General features: G+C 42.4%; 1 protein-coding gene across 3 annotated transcripts in view; it reads right to left on the bottom strand.

The window, feature by feature from the left end:
• LOC140727540 (immunoglobulin superfamily member 5-like) overlaps positions 1-22531 on the bottom strand; it is a 76925-nt gene that overhangs the window by 16054 nt on the left and 38340 nt on the right. For all 3 annotated transcript variants that reach the window (XM_073045000.1, XM_073044999.1, XM_073045001.1), the window contains exon 8: positions 13406-13467. In XM_073045000.1, coding sequence (XP_072901101.1) covers positions 13406-13467 — 62 coding nt within the window. The remainder of the gene's footprint in view (positions 1-13405; positions 13468-22531) is intronic.

The raw sequence follows: 22531 nt of genomic DNA, 5'->3' as shown, positions 1-22531 counted from the left end.
ATCTCCAACAAGAGAGGCCCTGACCATTGTCCCTTGACATTCAGTGGCATCACCATCACTGAATCCCCTACTATCAACATCCTGGGGGGTTACCGTTGACAGGAAACTGAACTGGTCTAGCCATATGAGCACCAAAGCAGGTCAAAGGCTAGGAATCCTGTGGTGTGTGACTCACCTCCTGACTCCCCAAAGCCTGTCCACCATCTACAAGGCTCAGGTCAGGAGTGTAATGGAACACTCACCACTCGCCCGGATGAGTGCAGCTCCTTCAGCACTCAAGAATCTTGACACCATCCAGTACAAGGCAGCCCACTTCCACAAGCATCCAATCCCTCCACCATTGGGAAGTGGTAGCCTCAATGTCATAAAAACAAAGGAGCTGGTTGTGTATTACAGGAGGAACAGAGACGAGCAAACCCCTATTGACATCAATGCATCTGGGGTTGAGAGGGTAAACAGCTTTAAGTTCCTCGGCATCCACATCTCCGAGGACCCCACATGGTCTGTACACACCAGCTGTGTGGTGAAAAAGGCACACAACGCCTCTTTCACCTCAGATGGTGGAGGAAGTTTGGTATGGGCCCCCAAATCCTAAGAATTTTCCACAGGGACACAACTGAGAGCACCCTGACTGGTATGGGAACTGTACCTCCCATAATCGCAGGACTCTGCAGAGAGTGGTGCGGACAGCCCGGCGCATCTGTAGTTGTGAACTTCCCATGATTCAGGATATTTACAAAGACAGGTGTGAAAAAAGGGCCTGAAGGATCATTCAGGACTCAAGTCACCCCAACCACAAACTATTCCAGCTGCTACCATCCGGGAAACCGCAGCATAAAAGCCAGGACCAACAGGTTCCAGAACAGCTTCTTCCACCAGGCCATCAGACTAACTCACGCTGATTTGAGTGTATTTCTAATTTACATTAACTGCTCTATTTATTATCAATTACTACGATTGCACATTGCACATTTAGACAGAGACATAACATAAAGATTTTTACTCCTCATATAGGTGAAGGGTGTAAGAAATAAATCCAAATTCAAAATTCAAATTCAAATTCAAATACAACTATTCATTAATGCAAATATCTTATCAGCCATCTGTGTCCAAGTCCTTTCAAGAGTTTACTACAGCAGCATAGAAGGTGAACCTGAGCCCGGTTCCAGGAACATTCTGGACTCTTGTTTCGTCTGCCTGATTGGGGGGGGGCGGGGGGGGGGGGAAGGGAGGAAGTCTAAGGAGGGGTGGTTCTTTGGTTATGGCTGATTTGTCAGGGTAGAGAGAGTTATAGGTAGAGTGCATGGAGGGGAGGGGATGTGCTAGTCTGTACACGTTCCACTCTGCAGCACAGCGCACAGTGAAATTTGCACTGCAGCACTGTATGGCGGGATCTTATGCCTGAAAGAAACACAAATGAGCAAAGGAAAGAAGAAGAGCTTAGTGACAAACACTGAGGCACCAGAAGTGTGAGAAAAATCGCTCTAACCCAGGCTAATGTGATTTTCAGCAACACAATGTAGTTTGTTTCAGAGGTGTAGATTAATTTCTAGCCCAATAGAAATGTAGCAACAAATCCCCCCTTGCCAATGAAGACATCAGCAGAGCCAGGCTAAATCAGGCTACTGTTTTTGCAAAGATTACAAGCAGAATCAAAGCTAATTCAGATTGCCATGTCAAGAGCTATGATCTATGGTGTACAGTATGTCACGGAGAAGGTTTACAATCTACTAGTTCATCTCATTAATTGCAGTACCAAGAAAGATGCTCCACAACTCACACAAACAAATTTGCACATCAGCATTCATCAGAACTCACTGCCATTTGAGATACATTGAAATATAATGTAAATTTTGTGAATCACTTTCCAAAACAGGGTTTCAGCATTTTGCTTGTACCGTAATCCAAACACTCTGCTGAAATTCAGGTGCAAAACTGAACCGTAGCAAGTTTGCATGCAGCTGATTGATTGTGTGGTGAATCAATTGAGCCTCCTACACAAAGGAGACCCTCACTTTTGGCGTGGGCTTTCGAGAGCGCATTTTCATCTCAGCTATTCAGGTTCATAGCTCCCACGCTGTATGTTGCCCAGTGTGTACTGTTACCAACATGGTAAAAAGGCTTAATCTTACTGCTCCGCTATCGTTCTTGTTCCTTACATACATAACAAAATCCATTGTAGACTAAAGGAAGATCAATGTGAACCCATGTGAAGGAGCTTAATCCTGCTCTTAACGGTAAAACAAATACACAAAAATGCCTTTCATTTAATATATAGGTGCAAGTATGATCAAGCCCATTCTGACAACAGAATAAACTGTTGCTGCATGTCAGGCTGTCATTATCCCTGGCCAAAAATATAGTTAATGATGGAATTCTTCTGGCAGTTCCAGTTGTAGGTGATGAGGCAGATTCTAGACTAGAAGACATAAGTCATAGGAGCAGAGTTAGGCCATTTGGCCCATCGAGTCTCTGCCATTCAATCATGGCTGATCCTTTTTTCCCCTCCTCAGCCCCACTACCCGGCATTCTCCCCGTAACCTTTGATGCCATGTCCAATCAAGAACCTATCAATCTCTGCCTTAAATACACCCAATAACCTGGCCTCCACAGTTGCCTGTGGTAATAAATTACACAATTCACCACCCTCTGGCTAATGAAATTGCTCCATATCTCTGTTTTAAATGGAAACTCCTCTACCCTAAGGCTGTGCCCTCTTGTCCTAGACTCCCCCACCATGGGAAATATCCTTTCCACATCTGCTCTGTCAAGGCCTTTCAACATTTGAAAGATTTCAATGGGATACCCCCTCATCTTTCTAATTCCAGCAAGTACAGACCCAGAGCTCCTTGTATGATAACTCTTTCATTCCCAGAATCATCCTTGCGAAGCTCCTCTGAACCCTCTCCAATGCCAGCGACATATTTTCTTAGACGAGGAGCCAAAAACTGTTCACAATACTCACCAGTGCCTCATAAAGCCTCAAACATCATATCCTTGCTCTTGTATACTAGACCTCTTGAAATGAATGCTAACATGGCATTTGCCTTCCTCACCACCAACTCAACCTGCAAGTTAACCTTTAGGATGTTCTGCACAAGGACTCCCAAGTCCCCTTTGCATCTCAAATTTTTGGATTGTTCTCCCCGTTTAGAAGATAGTCCGCACATTTATTTCTTCTACCAAAGTGCATGACCATGCATTTTCCAACATTGTATTTTATTTGCCACTTCCTTATCCATTCTCCTAATCTGTCCAAGTTTCTTCAGCGTGCCTGTTTCCTCAACACTACCTGACCCTCCACCAATCTTGGTATCATCTGCAAACTTGGCAACAAAGCCATTTATTCCATCATCTAAATCATTTACATACAGCATAAAAAGAAGCGGTCCCAACACCGACCCCTTCAGAACACCACTAGACACTGGCAGCCAACCAGAAAAGGATCCTTTTATTCCCACTCACTGCCTCCTACCAATCAGCACATGCTCTAACTATGCCAGCTACTTTCCTGTAATAACATGTGCTCTTAACTTTGTAAGCAGCCTCATGTGTGGCAACTTGTCAAAGGCCTTCTGTAAGTCCTAATATACAACATTGATTGCATCCCTTTTATCTATCCTACTTGTAATGTCCTCAAAGCATTCCAACAGGTCTGTCAGGCAAAATTTTCCCTTAAGGAAACTATACTGACTTTGTCCTATTTTGTCCTGTGTCACCAAATTCTCCATCACCTCATCCTTAAACATTGAACCCAACATCTTCCCAACCACTGAGGTCAGGCTAACTGGTCTATAATGTATTTTTTTCTGCTGCCTTCCTCCTTTCTTAAGGGGTGGAGAGACTTCTGCAATTTTTCAGTCCTCTGATACCATGCCAGAGTCCAAAGATTTTTGAAAGATCGTTACTAATGCCTCCACAATCTCTACCACTACCTCTTTTCAGAACCCTGGGGTGCAGTTCATCTGATCCAGGTGACTTATATACCCTTAGGTCTTTCAGCTTTTTGAGCACCTTCTCCCTTGTAATAGTAACTGCACTCACTTCCCTCGCTCCCTTCAACATCTGGATCACTGTTAATGTCTTCCACGGTGAAGACTGATGCAAAATACTCATTTAGTTCATCAGCCATCTTCTTGTCCCCCATTATTATTTCTCCAAACTCATTTTACAGCTGTCCTATATCCACTCCCACCTCTCTTTTATTTTCTACCTATTTAAAAAAGCTTTTACTATTCACATTGATATTGTTTGCTAGCTTGCTTTCATATTTCATCCTTTCCCTCCTAATGATTATTTTAGTTGCTGTCTGTAAGTTTTTAAAAGCTTCCCAATCCTCTCAATCTTCCCTGAATGCATAACATGTCGAACCTTGAAGAGGACGGCCAACAGAAACAGAAGACCACGTACAGAAGGAATCTAATAAAGTGGTCACAGAGTGTAAATCTGTGTTGAAGGGGACCTTTGGGGCCTACTGAACTAACAGCAGCGCTGACCAAAGGAAAGAGGCTCAGAACTTGAAGAATTCTCTCCACAGAGCAGTGGTGATAAAAGCTAACAAGGAGAAGACAGAAAATATGAAGAAAGGGGGATGGCACTCTCCAGTGCACCTTGTGTCCACTCCTGCCTTCACAGCCAATGGGATGGCCTGATCTTATCAACTCCTGAGATGAGCGTGCTGCAAGCTTAGGGCTGAATGGCTGACCAATGATCTCTTCTCACAGTTCAGGGAAAAGACTGGGATCGGGAAAGGGAGTTCCAGAGAATCATTTAACAGGGTTAGAACAGGAGGTAGTGGTTAGAGTTACACTATTAACATGGAAACGGAGATACATAGAAAACCTTCAGCACAATACAGCTCACTAAGCTGTGCCGAACATGCCCTTAGCTGAGAAATTACCTAAGGTTACCCGTAGCCCACTATTTTTCTGTACTCCATGTACCTGTCCAGGAGTCTCTAAAAAACCCTATCGGATCCGCCTCCACCACGATCGCTGGCAGCCCATTCCACACACTCACCACTCTCTGCATAAAAAACTTACCCCTGATATCTCCTATGTACCTACTCCCAAGCACCTTAAAACTGTGCCCTCTCGTGTTAGCCATTTCAGCCCTGGAAAAAAGCCTCTGACTATCCAAATGATCAATGCCTCTCATCATCTTATACACCTCTATCAGGTCACCTCTCATCCTTTGTCACTCCAAGGATAAAAGGCCGAGTTCACTCAACCTATTCTCATAAGGCATGCTCCCCAATCCAGGCAACATCCTTGTAAATCTCCTCTGCACCCTTTCTATAGTTTCCACATCCTTCCTGTAGTGAAGTGACCAAACCTGAGCACAGTATGCCAAGTGGGATCTGACCAGGGTCCTACATAGCTGTAACATTACCTCTCAGCTCCTAAACTTAGTCCCATGATTGATGAAGGCTAATGCACCGCATGCTTTCTTAACCAGAGTCAACCTGCGCAGCAGCTTTGAGTGTCCTATGGACTCGGACCCCAAGATCCCTTTGGTTCTCCACACTGCCAAGAGGCTTAACATTAATGCTATATTCTGCCATCATATTTGACCCACCAAAATGAACCACCTCACACTTAACTGGGTTGAACTTCATCTGCCACTTCTCAGCCCAGTTTTGCATCCTGTCAATGTCCCACAACCTCTGACAGACCTCCACACTATACACAACACCTCCAACCTTTCTGTCATCAGCAAACTTTCTAACCCATCCCTCCACTTACTCATCCAGGTCATTTATAAAAATCACAATGACTAGGGAACCCAGAACTGATCCCTGAGGCACTCTACTGGTAACCGACCTCCATGCAGCAGAATATGACCCGTCTACAACCACTCTTTGCCTTCTGTGGGCAAGCCAGTTCTAGATCGACAAAGCAATTTCCCCTTGGATCCCATGCCTCCTTACTTTCTCAATAAGCCTTGCATGGGGTCCCTTGTCAAATGCCTTGCTGAAATCTATATACAATACATCTGCTGCTCTTCCTGCATCAATGTGTTTAGTCACATCCTCAAAAAATTCAATCAGGCTCGTAAGGCACGACCTGCCCTTGACAAAGCCATGCTGACTATTCCTTATCATATTATGCCTCTCCAAATGTTCATAAATCCTGCCTCTCAGTATATTCTCCATCAACTTACCAACCACTGAAGTAAGACTCACTGGTCTATAATTTCCTGGGCTATCTCTGCGCCCGTTTTGAATAATGGAACAACATCCACAACCCTCCAATCCTCCGAACCTCTCCCATCCCCACTGATGATGCAAAATCATTGCCAGAGGCTCAGCAATCTCCTCCCTCACCTCCCACAGTAGCCTATGTTACATCTCGTCTGGTCCCTGTGACTTATCCAACTTGATGCTTTCCAAAAGCTCCTGCACATCCTCTTTCTTAATATCTACATGCTCAAGGTTTTCAGTCTGCTGTTAGTCATCCCTACAATCACCAAGATCCTTATCCGTAGTGAATTCTGAAGCAAAGTACTCATTAAGTACCTCTGCTATCTCCTCCGGTTCCATACACACTTTTCCACTGTCACACTTGACAGGTCCTATTCTCTCACGTCTTATCCTCTTGCTCATCACAAACTTGTAGAATGCTTTGGGGTTTTCCTTAATCCTGCTTGCCAAGGCCTTCTCATGGCCCCTTCTGGCTCTCCTAATTTCTTTCTTAAGCTCCTTCCTGCTAGCTTTATAATCTTTGAGCTCTCTTGTCATTACCTAGCTTTTTTACAGAGCCAGTGACCCTAGTTCAATTCCCTTTTCTGACTGCAAGGTCCGTACGTTCTCCCCGTGATCATGTGGATTTCCCCTGGGTGCTCTGGTTTCCTCCCACATTCCAAAGATGTACAGGTTAGTATGTTAATTGGTCACAGGGGTGTAACTGGGCACCATGGACTTAATGGAGTGGAAGGTTCTGTTACCATGCTGTATCTTTAAACAATAAATAAGTAAATGTGACAATGGTGATTAAGAGGTGACCAATGACACATTGCCAATGTTTTCATTGCTCAGTGGCTCCTGTACCTTGAGCAATGTGCTTTTGCCTTTTTTATGAGTTGACAGCAAAGGTCACAGCTCCGCACAAAAGCCCCAGCTTTTGGCACCAGTGGGGGAGAGATTTGCTGCTTGACCTACAACCAAACTGGCACCCCCAGGTTGGTTGTCCTCTTCTTATTAAATACACAGGATTACACCCACAGCGATACAACACCCTAGCTAATGCAACTGCTTCCTCGTGGTGCCTGAAAGCCTGACCTTCGATGCTACCTGTGACTCTGTATGTTTCCTCAAGATATTTCCGTTTTATCCCACATCTCAAAGGTGTGCAGGCTACTAGATTATCGATCACTGTAAATTTCCCCTGGCTTAACGGTGAGTGGAAAAATCTGGGAGAGTTGATGACAGTGTGGGAAGAATTTAAGAAAATGAGTTAATGTAGGTTTGGTCTAAACAGATGATTGATGATTAGCACTGAAGATCTATCTCCTGGCCGTGTCTCTCCATATGATTGCTGGATTATAACCTAGGTTTCAGATGGCGAGAAGGCAGCTCAATAATTTGCATAAATTCATCGCCTGTGGAGGAATGTCTATGAGAAACTTTCTGTTCCAAATTGGAGCAAAGAGGAGGATGAGAACATAAACAATTACCTTTAGCTCGTCAACATTCATCAATGCCCTATTATCATAGAGACTGCCTTATGTCATGTGCTGGTGATGACAGCAGAAGTTGGTCCACCAGGAACCTCATATGAACAGAAGCAGTTCAAAGTGCATTTATTAGCAAAGCGTGAATATATCACCACATATTACCCTGAGATTCATTTTCTTGCAGGCATTCACAGTAGAACAAAGAAATACAATAGAACCAATGGAAAATACTACACGTAAACAAGACAGACAAATGAACAAAGTGCAAAAGATAAACCGTGCAAACACAGTAAGAAAATAGATGGATAGATGAATTTTGGGTTTCGTGTTCATGCTACCTCTACCTGCTCATGGAAAACAGTGTCCTCTCCATGGTCTCTGTCTACACTTGTTCCCTCAGTAAAGAAGCCAGCATAATCAAAGACCTCGCTCACCCTGGACATTCTCTCTTCTCCACTCTCCCATCAGGCAGAAGATTCAAAATCCTGAAAGCAACCCCCACCAGGTTCAAAGTCAACTTCTACTCCACTGTAATAAGGCTAGTAAATGCTTCTTGGTGTGATAAGATGGGCTCCTGGCCTTACAATCAATTTCATTTTGATCTTGAACTTCATTGTTTACCTGCCGTCCAGATTCTCTTTGTTCTACTTCAATGCATTGTGTAATGGATTGATCCGTATGCACGGCATACATGACAACCCAACTTCACCCTAAATATATTCACTTTGTCCTGTCCACCTCTACCCTACCCTCCCTGCACCTTAATTTGATTTCTTACTTAGGAAACATTATTTATTTTCCCACCGATGCTCTGTGACCCGCTGAGGTTTCCCAGCACTTCTTGTTTTCATATTCCAAATATTTACTGACTCACTCGGTTTCTTAAAGACGTGAGGGAGAATTTCGCAAGCACGAGGCACAGGAGAGAGCAATAGCTGATATAAAAACCTAAGTATTCAACTCTACACATCCTGATTTGCTGGTCAGTGAACTAACTGGGAGAAAGTACAATCCGTGGCCAAGTTCTTCATTTAAAATGGAACATGAAGACTATTTGCTTTGGTGCATCTTCTCTGAATATGCTGCTCAAAGAAGTGCAAGGATTTCCTGCAGTATCTCAGCCCAAATTCCTCCTTCTGTTAATGCTACCAAAAAGCAGATATTGGCCTGCTCATCTCATTTGCTTTTAGTGGGAACGGTGCCCACGTTTCCCACATAATTATCATTGCAATTGCAAAGTGCAATTCATTTTCCGAAGTGTTTCAAGGCCCATCGGCCTACAGTAATAATTAAAAGAACTGCTGCTTATTAAGTTATAATTTAATTTTTTTATGGTTGGAATGGAAATACTGTTTGCTGGCAGTCAGAGTAACTCTTAGCACTTTACTCAAATGCATGATGCCAAATATTAAAAGGTGTGTTAGTTTATCTGAGGATAGGAATCTAAACAGCAGTTAGCAGTTAGCAGAATCCTATTACAGTACAGGGACCTGTGCTGAATTATGCTGCTGTCTGTAAGGAGTTTGTATGTTCTCCCTGTAGGTTTCCTCCGACTGCTCCAGATCCCTCCCACATTCTGAAGATCTACAGGTTAATAGGTCAGTCAGTCACATGGATATACAGGGTGGCACAGGCTCATTGGGCTAGAAGGGCCTTTTACTGTGCTGTATCTTCAAATAAAAAATAACTGGCCAACAAAAAAAATGGTGTACGTGATGATAAGAGGAATAGATCGAGTGAACAGCCAGAGATTTTTTTCCCAGGGTGGAAATAGATAATACAAGGGGCATAATTTTAAGGTGATTGGAGGAAAGTTTACGCAGGATATCAAGTAAGTTTTGTTTTACACGGAATGGTAGATGTGTGGAACGTGCTGCCAGAGGTGATGGCAGAGGCAGATACAGTAAGAGCAATTAAGAAACTTAGATAAACACATGGATGATTGAAAAATGGAGGGTGTGTAGGAGGGAAGGGTTGGATTGATCTCAGAGTAAGGCCAAAGGGCTGTACTGTGCTGTAATGATCTTCGTTCTATGTTAATACAATACTGGGTTGAACTTCCTTTATTTATCGATAATTTGTCCTGCACACGTGTTGTACACAAATGGCACCATGATTTGATTATTCCTTCCTCTATAAATTCTTCCAGCCTCGAAACCCTCAAAGGCCTCTGTGTTCCTTCATTTTTGGATTTCATTGGTGACTGATGCCTCAGTTATCCAGGCTCAAGCTATGGAATTCTCTTCCTAATCCTCTCTGCCTCCTTAAGTATGAGATTTCTTTTCCTACCCCCTCCAATTCTCTATCTCTGCTTCTTAATAGTTTTGTTAAATGTTATCTCTGATTAAGCATTTACTCTTTAGCTTATTATCCTCCTGGTGTCAAGTTTCCTTGCTAATTCTCGTTTTCAACAGTCTGCAATGGATTTGGCATCAGTAAAGGACAATAAAAAGAAGCGAGGTGTAAGCAAAGCAGCCATCGTTGGAGTGACCAATGTTGGAGTGGTGTAGTGTTAGAGTGCTCAGGAATTGACTGAACAGGTTTGGGCATGAACAGACTTGCGCAAGCATAGGCACAGGTTCTAAGTAAGTTTCTAGTAAGGTTTTTTTCCTCTTTCGTTGTCTATTAGTACATATCTAATGCAATGACAATGGGCCCAGGATTAGTGGTATGCTTTTTGTGTGAGATATGGGAACTCTCAGGGACCTCCACTTTCCCCGATAATTACATCAGCACAAAGTGTATGGAGCTTCAACTCTTTAGACACTGTGTTCAGGAACTGGAGCTGCAGCTGGATGACTTTCAGCTTGTACTGGAAACTGGAATGTTAGGTGGATTCCCTTAATGGAGAATGCCTGTGCTTGACTTTGTTTAATGCAGGAGGCTGATGCACGAGAGGCCACCACATGGTCCGTGACAAAATCGAGGTCAGGCTCCAGTGGCATGAAATGCAAGATGCCTGGAGATCCTTAAATGCTGCAGACATCCTCTAACTTCAGTGCCATTGTGATGTGTCAGAATCTTTTGCCAGCTTCAGTTGAGGTCTTGGTCAGACAGCTCCTCGCCTTGAACATTCCCCTTGACCTTACTACCATGGGTGACCCTATCTGGAGACGGCATCACTCTCAGGGTGTCAGGAACTCACAAATCTCTCCACCATGACAAGGTGATGATCCTCAGAGAAGATATAACAATATACCATTATTGTGAAAATCTTGCAGGTCAGTTACTCCATCCCTGTGATCCTGCGGCTTTTGTCCTTCGTAAAGTGCAACTACTATGGCAAAGCTGTCACTTCTCATCCATCCCTAATAGTTCCTAACCTGAGGAGGCAGTTAAATGTTAATCACATTTGTGGATGGAGTCATGCAAATCCTATACCAGAAAAGATACTCTCTTTCCCTGAAATGCATAGTCCTCCAACAGCCCATGAACTTCATAAAGACAAGAGATTCTGAAGATGGTGGAAATCCAGAGCAGAAAACACAAAAATGATGGAGGAGATCAGCAGGCCAGGAAAGGAATGAAAAGTCAACATTTGGGTCTGAGACCCTTCTTCTGGAAAGGAAGGGGGAAGAAACCTGAACAAGAAGGTAATGGGAGGGGGAGGAACACAAGCCAACAGGTGAAAGCAGAGGGGGAATGAAGTGAGAAGTTGACAGTCAATACGTGGAAGAGGTTGTAATCTGTTTGGAGATGTGAGTGGACAGTGGGAGAAAGGGAAAGAGCAGGGGCACCAGAAAGACGTGATGAGCAGATGAAGAGAAGTGGGAAGCTGGAATGGGGAATGGGAAAAATTACCAGAAGTTGATATTCATGGTTTCCTTTCCTTCAGTATCAACTTAATTTGGTTATTTGGATTGAAGTTCTCTGCCAGCCATAGTTGCATTCAAATTCCCATCTCTAATTCAGTTCTCTTTGTTGTAACCTACTCACTATGCTGCTCTTGTCTCTTGGCTTTTGTCTCTGTTGTTTGTGAGGATATTTAATCAACCTATGTGTTAAGACTTTCACTCTTTGGTGCAGAAGAAATAGTCCAATACTCACTGGGTCCTGTAGCACAGTGGTATTACAGTACTATCCAGAGGTATAAGCTGTTGTGTTGGAGAAATTAGACTGAATTGAGTAATTAAATAGACACTAAATAAATTAGTAGTGCCAGGCATTGTAACTGTGAAACTGTTGGAGTGTTGTAAAAACCAACCTGATCCTTTAAAGCAGAGGTTCATAGGTTCTTGGTTAGTAAGAGTTTCAAAGCAAATCGGAAGGAAGCAGGAGAATGGGGCTGAGAGGGATCATGAATCAGGCATTGTGGAATGGCAGAGCAATCTCGATAGGCCAAGAGCTGACCTGCCAGGCCTCCAAAAATTTGGGCTCAGAAATCTCCCTGTGACTCAGTATCCTAGCGCCGTTCATTCAGTCATCACACCTGACCTCAAAGACGCCACCAGCCTGGATGTTGTGTATTCTCCTCTTTCCCACTGGGCAGAAGGCACAAGCCTGAAGCTTTTACTGTACTACCAGGCTCAAGGACAGCTTCTTCCCTGCTGTTATCAAACTATTCAATGGTTCAGTACCATAAGATGGAATCTTGACCTCACAATCTACCTCGTATGATTTTGACCCTTATTGTCCGTCAGCACTGCACTTCAGCTCATCTAATCCATACTGAACCATTTAAACTGCCTACTCCTGTTGACCTGCACCGGGATCATTGCCCGCCATACCCTACCATCCATGTACCTATCCAAACTTCTCTTAAACATTGAAATCAAGCTTTCATGCATCACCTGTTCCACATGCTCTCAACCCTCTAAGTGAAGAGGTTTCCCTTAATGTTCTCCTTAAACCTTTCACTTTCCACCCTTAACCCATGACCTCTACTTGTTGTCCCACCCATCATCAGTGGAAAAAGCCTGCTTGCATTTACCATATCTATGCCTCTCATAATTTTGTATGCCTCTGTCAAATCCCCCTTTAATCTTCGACATTCCAAGGAACAAAGTCCTACCCTATCGATCTTTCCTTATAACTCGGGTCCTCCAGTACCAGCAACATCCTCGTAAATTTTCTCTGTACTCTTTCAACCTTATTTTCATATTCCTTGTGGAAAACTGCATACAATACTTCAAATTGGGCTTCACCAACGTCTTATACAACTTCAACATAACATCCCATCTCCTATACTTTGATTTATGAAGCCAATGTGTCAAAAGCTTTCTCTGCAGCCCTATCTACCTGTGATGATACATTCAATGAACTATGGACCTGTACTCTCAGATCCATTGTTCTGTAGCACTCCTCGGTACCCTACCATTCAGCGTGTAAGACCTACCCTGGTTGGTCCTACCAAAGTGCAAAACTTCACACTTGTCTGCAGTAAAGTCCATCTGCTAATTTTCAGTCCATTTTCCCAGCTGGTCCAGATCCCACTGCAAGCTCTGATAGCCTTCCTCACCATCCACTACATCCCCAATCTTGGTGTCATCTGCAAATCTGCTGATCCAGTTAACCACATTATCATCAAGATCATTGATATAGATGGCAAATACCTAACATCTAAACAATTCAGATTTGTGAATAATCCTACACATTTTGTAGAAAACATACCCAAATATCTTTTAATAATCTTACTGTTATTTTCCCAACAGGTAGACGGGACATGACCTTTGATACTTAGCCTACTGATCATACATGAAAGCATCATGTTAACCAAGTCATCATTACCTACCTCCAAGATATTGTTGCTCTTTTCTCCAGAACATGCATTAATCCAGTAGGGTGAAGTCAAACCTGGTCATGAAACAATATCAAGAACAGCTTACTAACAGCTTACATTGTTATATTTTCACAAGAATTTTTAATAAATTTCTCCTTTGTAACTACAATGTACGTAGTAAATGGTTACAAATTATGACTTGACTGTCATCAGTTGTTGTAATAATTGCACATTGATTGACACCAAGTTTGAATTATCCATCCTTGCAGAATACCAGTGATTCCTTGCTACCTGCAACTTTAGTTCTCCATCCCACTCATTCAGATCCAACTTTCTATGGCCATCTACACTAAGATAATGATGCCCAATGTAAGCTTGAAGAGCAGCGTCACATCTTCCATCTGGGCATGTTGCAACCTTCAGCACAAAACAGATGCTGCCTAACCTATTTCCTGTAAATTTTGTTCTTATTTCAATTTCTACAGTCTTCTAGATTATTTGTTACTGAATTATCTGTTTTGTTTTTGAAGCTTCCTTCTTATTTCATGTGTTCCTATCCAAATTTGATTGGGGTGAAAGACAAATCAGACATAACCTGTTTAAGATTAACTACTGAACACTACTGACAGCTTTCTGGTAATCAAAAAGTTAAGAAATCCGACTAAAAACATCACTAAAAATACATTTTCTGAGGTAAATTGTGTCACATTATCGCCGCAGACAGTGAAGGGGCAAGTGATGGTGAGGCAAGTTTGGGGGATGAGCCGAGATGGTGTGTTGCAGTATCAATGCAGATGGAGTTATGATGCCCATACAACTGGCCCAGGTGTGAGGTTGGATTATTCTGGGCACCAAGAGGAGAAATCAGGGCTTGGGCAGAGGAGATTTGGTGCCCATATAACTAGCTCGAGAGCTAGAGAGCCTCTTCAGGCTGGGCAGTGAAATCTGGGCCAGCAGCAAGTTGTTGGGCAGCATGATCTAGGCCCAGAGCCTTTTGATGCAGCAGCACCTGGGTCCTAGTGTGAAGTACAATACCCTGTTTAGACAAATTAAATACCGGTCCAGATTGGAAGCGAACGCCGATTTTGCTCCCTCTCTGCGATGTTCACTTCTCTCTCCAGGGTACCAGAGCCGTTCACTGTTCTGTTGGTTTGTCAACTTAAACACCAGCCCAGATAGACTAAAAAGACAAGCTGTCGGGATCTGGGCAAGGAGCTGATTTTGCTCGTTGTCCGTGATAGTCACTCCTCTCTCTTTATGCCGCTGAGGCTATAAAGACTGCCCCGTCTGTTGTCTCCGTGTCCGCTAATATGATGAACTGATAAGCAAGGCTTTGGGCCTACTCTGGGCTGCTCCTAGGTTCAGATCTGAGGACTCAATTTTTGGTTCGAATTGTTGTTCATTTTAATTGTTTGCATGATTTGTGTGTTTTTTCTCTTGCACATTAGTTGTTCATCTTTTATTTTTATTTTTTATTCATTTTTTTCACTGATTGGGTGCTTTTGGGTTTCGTGCTTTGTGGTTATCTGTGACAAATTTCTAGGTTGTATAATTTATACATTCTTTGATAATAAAGGATGGAGTTCAACCCAGAAAAATGTGAAGTGGTTCATTTTGGAAGGTCAAATTTGAAGACAGAATACAGTATTAATGGGAAGACTCTTGGCAGTGTGGAGGATGAGCGAGATCTTGGAGTTTGTGTCCATAGGGCACTCAAAGCTGCTGTGCAGGTTGACAGTGTTGTTAAGAAGGCATATGGTGTGTTGGCCTTCATCAACCATGGGATTGAATTCAAGAGCCGTGAGGTAACGTTACAGCTATACAAGACTTTAGTTAGACCCCACGTGGAGTATTAAGTTCAGTTCTGGTCACCTCACTACAAGAAGGATGTGGAGACTATAAAGAGTGCAGAGGAAATTTACAAGGATGTTGCCTGGATTGGGGAGCATGCCTTATGAGAATAGGTTAAGAGAACTTGGCCTTTTCTCCTTGGAGCGACAGAGATGAGAAGTGACCTGATAGAGGTGCATAAGATGATGAGAGGCATTGATCGTGTGGATAGTCAGAGGCTTTTTCCCAGGGCTGAAATGGCTAATGCGAGGGGGCATAGTTTTAAGGTGCTTGGAAGTAGGCACAAAGGGGATGTCAGAGGTAGGTTTTTCACACAGAGAGTGGTCGGTGCATGGAATGCACTGCCGGCAGGTGGTAGAGGCAGCTACAATGGGTCTTTTAAGAGATAGGTACATGGAGCTTAGAAAAATCAAGGGCTATGTGAAAGGAAAATTCTGGACAGCTTCTAGAGTAGGTCACATGGCCGGCACAACATGGTGGGCCGTAAATTTTCTACATTCTATGTTTTAAATGTAGTTTGAATCTTTGATTCCTTGAACCCAATCACTGTCATCTTGGAAAGCGGCCAAATGAATTGAATGAAGTCAAAGGATATTGCAGCAGAGAAGGAGACAACTTGATTCCTACTTTACCTACAGCTGTTCTTGGAAGAGCTATCTGTTGCTATGTTGTTCATCCAAAGGCATTATTTATTGGCCATCTCTATTTACCTCTCATCTGCATGGTTTTCTCTGAGGATTTTTGAAGGTGGTGTTAGGTTAATGTGTGCAATTCTGGTTGGCCCATTCAGGAAGGATGTGTGTGGTGGAGAAGGTGCTGAAGAGGTCCTTCAGGATGTTGCCTGGTCTAGAGAGCATTAGTGTTAAGGAGAGGTTGGAGAAATTGGATTTGTTTTTCCAGTGTGTCGGAGGCTGAGGGATGAACTAACAGAAGCTTAAAAAATTAAGGAAGACTGAAATAGGCTAGATAATCAAAATTTTCTTCCCTGTGTAGAACTGTCAAATTCTATGATATATGCACGTAAGATTAAAGGGGCAAAGTTTACTGCAGATACATGGGGCAGGGTTTTTACAGAGAAAGTGGTTGGTGTCTGGAACAGGCTGCCCGGGGTTGTGGTGGAAACAGGCACAGTAGTAGTATCCATGAGGGATTTAAACAGGCACAAGAACATATAGAGAATGAGGGAGATGGATCATGTGCAGGCAGATAGATTTAGTTTAATTTAACATCATGCTTTGCACAGATATTGTGGGCTAAAGGCCCTGTTCCTGTGCTGTTCTGCGCTATGTTCTGAGTAACCATCGGTTCTGAAATCACATAAGCCAGATCAGATCTCTATATAAGTACGTTAAAAGACCTGTAGGCTTTTTATGACAATCTAAGAAAAGATTGAGTGGCAGGGTGGAGATACGTCTCTATCAAAGGAGGTGTATGGCGCACCTTCCCTCTGCTAACCCATAGGTCACCTTTGAACAAGGTGTTGCACCTGCTTAGCCCTCTGATCCGGGTCACTTGAAACCATGGAAGTAGGTGGTGCATATCACAAGTCCTGGTTATGCAACCACTGACACCAGGCAAACAACCTCGGAAGGGTATTGATAATGGCTGGGGTCACCCGTCTTGTAAGATTCTGCCCGGAACACAGCAATGGGAAACCACTTCTGTAGAAATATTTGCCAATAACAATCTAGGTCATGGGACCATGATCACCCACGTCAAACGACTTGGCACATAATGATGATGAAGATAAGATGAGCTTTACTTGTCACACGTACATCGAAATATACAGTGAAATACGTTGTTTGTGTCAAATCAAATCAGCAAGGCTTGAGCTAGGAATTGTTACTACACTTCCAGCACCATCATACCATGCCCACAACTCACTAACCATAATCTAGTAGGTTTGTACTCTTCATTAATATCACCAGACTATAATTACAGAATATGTCTCTGGGCCATTGTTCAGGTCATCGATTGCTAGTACAATAATGTAACTACTCTCCCACCTTGTTCTTGACCTGCCATATTTATATTTAGCCCTATCCTTCCCAGCAATGTTTCCCCTTTCACATATTTATACAATTCCTTTTATAAATCATTACAATCTTACATAATATGTTTCTGGGCCATTGTTCAGGTCATTGGTTACTAGTACAATAACCTAACTACTCTCCCACCTTGTTCTTGACCTGCCATATCTATATCTAGCCCTACCCTTTCCTGCAATGTTTCCCCTTCGTATATTTATACAATTCCTTTTGTAAGTAATTACAATCTTCACCTTTTCAGTCATGTACTCCAAATAATAACAAGTAACTACTTCTTATCTCACTTCTGGAGCTAGTGACCTTATTACTGTGTCCTTCAATGATTAACCCTTTGAAGAAATGTCTCATTTCTATATACATTATATGGTTATATACATGTATTCAGTTAAATGACAGTAAACTTAACTTGACTTACTTAAAGTAACAATATTGAGCCCCTTAAGTTGAATGCCTAATGTTTCCAAGCAAATGAAGACCCTCCTCTTTGACACCATTTTAGTTAACGTCTTCACACATTTTCTACCTTAAATGTAACATGCAGAGCTGGGCACAGCATTCAAACAAGAGGACATGAGTTGAGAGTTAGGGGGCAAAAGTTTAGGGGTAACACGAGGGGGAATTTCTTTACTCAGAGGGTGGTAGCTGTGTGGAACGAGCTTCCAGTAGAAGTGGTAGAGGCAGGTTCGATACTGTCATTTAAAGTAAAATTGGATAGGAATATGGACTGGACATTGTTTTCTATTTTAGGATCTTCACTTCCTTTTGCTTTATCTAAATTGAATAAACAAATAACTAATCCTATAGTTAAACATACATTACAAATATGGTTTCAATTTTGTAAATTCTTCTGCTTGAATAAGTTTATCTTATCAAGCCCTATTATATCTAACCTTTTTTTCAGCCCTCTTTTATGGATCAAGCCTTTGTGTTATGGAAAAAAGGTATAATATGTTTTTGTGATCTATTTTTAGATAACAGTTTTATGTCCTTTGAACAGCTATCCAATAAATATAATTTGCCTAAATCTCATTTTTTTAGATACTTGCAAGTTAGAAATTTCTTGAATAATATATGTTACAGTCTTTTCCGAAATCATGTCCAATGGATATTATGGAAAAATTTTAGCTCTGAATCCTTGCCAGAGGGGTTTAGTAGCCATCATTTATAATATGACCGTGAAAATACAGCCAGAAGTATCAGAAAAAATTAAAAAGGAATGGGAAAAAGAACTTCATTGTCTTAAACTCACAGAACAGTGGGAGAAAATTTAACAATTAGTCAATTCTTCTTCTATTTGTGCTAAACATGCCCTAATTCAATTTAAGGTTGTACATAGGGCTCACATGTCCAAGGATAAACTTGCTCGATTTTATTCTCATGTTAATCCAACCTGTGACAGATGTCATTCTGAAGTCACTTCATTGACCCATATGTTTTGGCCTTGCCCCTGTTTGCAAAATTATTGGAAAGATATTTTCGGTATTATTTCAACAGTTCTGAATATTAAATTGCAACCGCATCCTATTACTGCAATTTTCGGTTTACCAATGGTGATAATAGTTGTTTATCCCCCTCAGCTCGACGGATGATTGCACTTGTTACATTAATGGCTAGAAGGTCTATCCTATTGAACTGGAAATAAATTAATCCTCCAACTATATTTCAGTGGTTTTCTCAAACTATTTCTTGTTTGAGTTTAGAAAAAATTAGAAGTGTTGTCTTTGACCCTTCAGTTAAATTTGAAGAAACTTGGAGACCATTTATTCAACATTTTCATATGAGCTAAGTCGACTTTTCCTAAACCTTACTCTTATCATCCTTAATTATTTGGATGGAGGTGCGGAGTTATTGACGCTACTGTGTATATTTGACATAATGCAATGGCCCATGTTGGTTAGGTTTTTTTTCTTTTTTTTGGGGGGGGGGTTCTTATTTTCTCCATTTTTTGTAACCACTATGAGTTTGGGAGGTTATTATATATGGATTATTATATATTTGTATTTGTACCTTAACCTATTAATTATGTACTCTCAAGCTCTTTGTATTCATGTTTTATTTATGTTTGTTTAAAATCTATAAAAAGATTTAAAAAGAAAAGGTATATGGACAGGAAAGGAATGGAGGCTTATGGGCTGAGTGCAGGTCGGTGGGACTAGGTGAGAGTAAGCATTTGGCATGGACTAGAAGGGCCGAGATGGCCTGTTTCTGTGCTGTAATTGTTATATGGTTATATGGTTATATTCCAAAGGAAGACTGAGTTTTAGCTTAGCAGAGAACATAGAACAAGGCAGAGCAAGGAGAGACCTTTTGGTCCACAATATCTGTGCCAAACAAAGTGGAGGGCTACGTAGGAGGGAAGAGTTATGTTGATCTTAGAGTAGGTTTAAAGGCGGCACAACCTTGTGGGGCAAAGGGTCTGTTCTATGTTCTTTGTTCTATAACATTAAATAAATCTACTCCTATCGGCCTGCACCGAATCCATATCTCCCCAGTCCGTCCGTGTTCATGCGTCTCCCTAAATGCCACTTCCATGTCTGATTTTACCAGCACCTCCATCAGCACATTCCAGGTGCTTACCACTCTTGGTATAAAAACCCTTGTCCTTCACACCTCCTTTCAACTACTCCCACTTTACATCTATGATCTCCAGTGTTTGATGCTTCTACCCTGAGCAAGAGACTCTGACTACCTTTGCCTCTCATAATTTTATCACCTTCTGTCAGATCTCCCTCCAGCCGCTGACACTGCAGCAAAAACAGTCCAACCTCTCCTCCGAGCTAATACCCTCTAATGCAGGCATTAAACTAGTGAGCCACTCTGCACCCTGGGCAAATCCTCAACAACCTTCCTGTACTGCGGCAACCAGAAACAAACACAGTACTCCAAATGTGGCCGAACCAAAGTTTTATGCAGTAGCATTGAGACCACTGCATTCAGTTTTGGTTTTGCTTACAAGGAAGGTTTAGAGTCAAGATCCATTGTCGTTCTTCAGTACATGGGTGTGAAGGAAAACAAAATTGTTGTTACTCTGGATCCAATAGAAAAAATATATAAAGAACACAATAAAAAAACAAAGAACAATAAATATAAATATAAAAGCAATGAACGAGTAGCCGTTACGTAAACTCAGTGGCTCCGTTATTGGGTACTCCGGTAAACTTGCTCATTAATGCAAATATCCAATCAGCCGATCATGTGGCAGCAACTCAACGTATAAAAGCAGGCAGACCTGATCAAGAGGTTCAGTTGTCGTTCAGACCAAACATAAGAACGGGCAAGAAATGTGATCCAAGCGACTTTGTCCGTGAAATGATCATTGGTGCTAGACTGGGTGGTTTGAGAGTCTGGGCATCTCAGGAGCTGGTTGGATTTTCACACACAACAGTCGCGAGTTTACGGAGAATGGTGCAAAAAAAAAATTCAGCAAATAAAAAAACATCCGGTTCTGTGGGAGAAAACACCTCAACGAGGGAGGTCAGAGGAGAATGGCCAGACTGGTTCCTGCTGACAGGAAGGCGACAGTAACTTAAATAAACCAAACACTGCAACAGTGGTGCGCAAAAGTGTCATCTCTGAATGGGCAACACACTGAACTTTGAAGTAGATGGGTTACAGCAGCAGCAGATCACGAACATACATTCAGTGGCGAATTTATTAGGTGCAAGAGGTACCTAGTAAAGTGGCCACTGATAGTGCATAGACTGATTGTAACACACATAAAGTGACACTAGGTGACGTGTATGTAGTGGTGGTGGGGTGGATTAATTAGTGGAGCTGTTGATCAGCCAGGTGGCTTAGGGGAAGTAGCTGTTTTTGAGTCCGGTGGTCCTGCTATGGATGCTGCATAGTCTCTTCTGTGATGGGAGTGGGGCAAACAGTCCACGAGCAGGGCGGGTAGGAGTCTTCAAGATATTGCTGGCCTTTTACCAGCACCTTTCTGTATATACTGGATGCCTCTGGTCCTCCAAGAGGACCACAGCCATATCATAGTGTTTGGAGGCTAGACTACCTCAATGACCAGGGGAGCTATGTTGGCTGGAGTCAGGGCCTTGTGCTTTGACTCTTGATAGGGTCACCCATGTGACAGGTGATAGGGTAGAGGCCAGACTAAGAGAGGTCCACTGGTCCTCCAGGCTCAGATCAGGGCTAACAACCCTGAATGGTAAAAAAAAATGGTTATGAAAACAGTAAAAAAGCTGCCCTAAACAGCAGTGATATAACAGACAGTAACTAACTGTATGTCCTGGATGGTGGGTAGGCTGGTGCTAGTTTTGTTTAACTTCCTTGGTTTTGTAATCAATCTGTTTCTATTAATGCAATTTTCTCTTATTCTTTTAGATCATAAGACCATAAGATATAGGAGCAGAATTAGGCCATTTGGCCCATTGAGTCTGCTCCGCCATTTCATCATGGCTGATCCATTTTCCCTCTCAGCTCCAATATCCTTCCTTCTCCCCGTATCCCTTCATGCCCTGACCAATCAAGAATCTATCAGCCTCTGCCTTAAATATATATACTGTTACGCCTGTGGCCCCCTCCTTTTTGAGAATCGCAGGATCGCTATTGATTCGGGTCAGGAGACCCAGGAAATGTGAGAGAGACAAAGCCACGGATAACGGCCATTATCTCTTGGAGACGGAATTGTGTATTGAGTACTGTACGATTCATCGAAGCCCCCAGGCAATGAACCGAGGGGGGTTGGTGGAGGGCTGGCATCATTCCACCCTGATTGACATCTGAGACCCTGTGAGTCAGGATAAAAGAGGGTCTGTGGGAACAGCCCCTCAGACGCACCAGAAGAAACGCTAGAAATCCTGTAACAGCGTAATAACGAAAGCCGGTGGAAAGCCACGTGCGTCCTTTTCCATTTGCCTCAGAATTGGTGAGCCTTGCCACAGAAGAACGGCTTTAGCTAGCAGCAAAGGAGAAATCAGCCCCCAGCGACTCTCGAAGGGTTGACATCATAAAAGGAATGGGCAAGTTTTAATCCGTCTCTCTCTCTCCAACCAAAAGCTGCAGCTTGAATGAACTTGAGTGATTTTTATATTTCCATCAGACAATACATTATCCCCTAGACAACGATAGAGCTATTTCTTATTGATTATTATTATACCCGCGCTTTTAGATTTAGTATTGACGACGTATATTATCTGTATGGTTGCATTGATATTATTTTTGTGCATTTTTATCAATAAATACTGTTAAAAATAGTACCATCAGACTTCAACGGACCTCTCTA

The sequence above is a fragment of the Hemitrygon akajei genome, chromosome 5 (assembly GCF_048418815.1).
Source record: "Hemitrygon akajei chromosome 5, sHemAka1.3, whole genome shotgun sequence".
In the NCBI taxonomy this organism is placed as follows: domain Eukaryota; kingdom Metazoa; phylum Chordata; class Chondrichthyes; order Myliobatiformes; family Dasyatidae; genus Hemitrygon; species Hemitrygon akajei.
The sequence above is the reverse complement of the archived record's forward strand: the minus strand, read 5'-3'. Positions and strand labels throughout refer to the sequence as shown.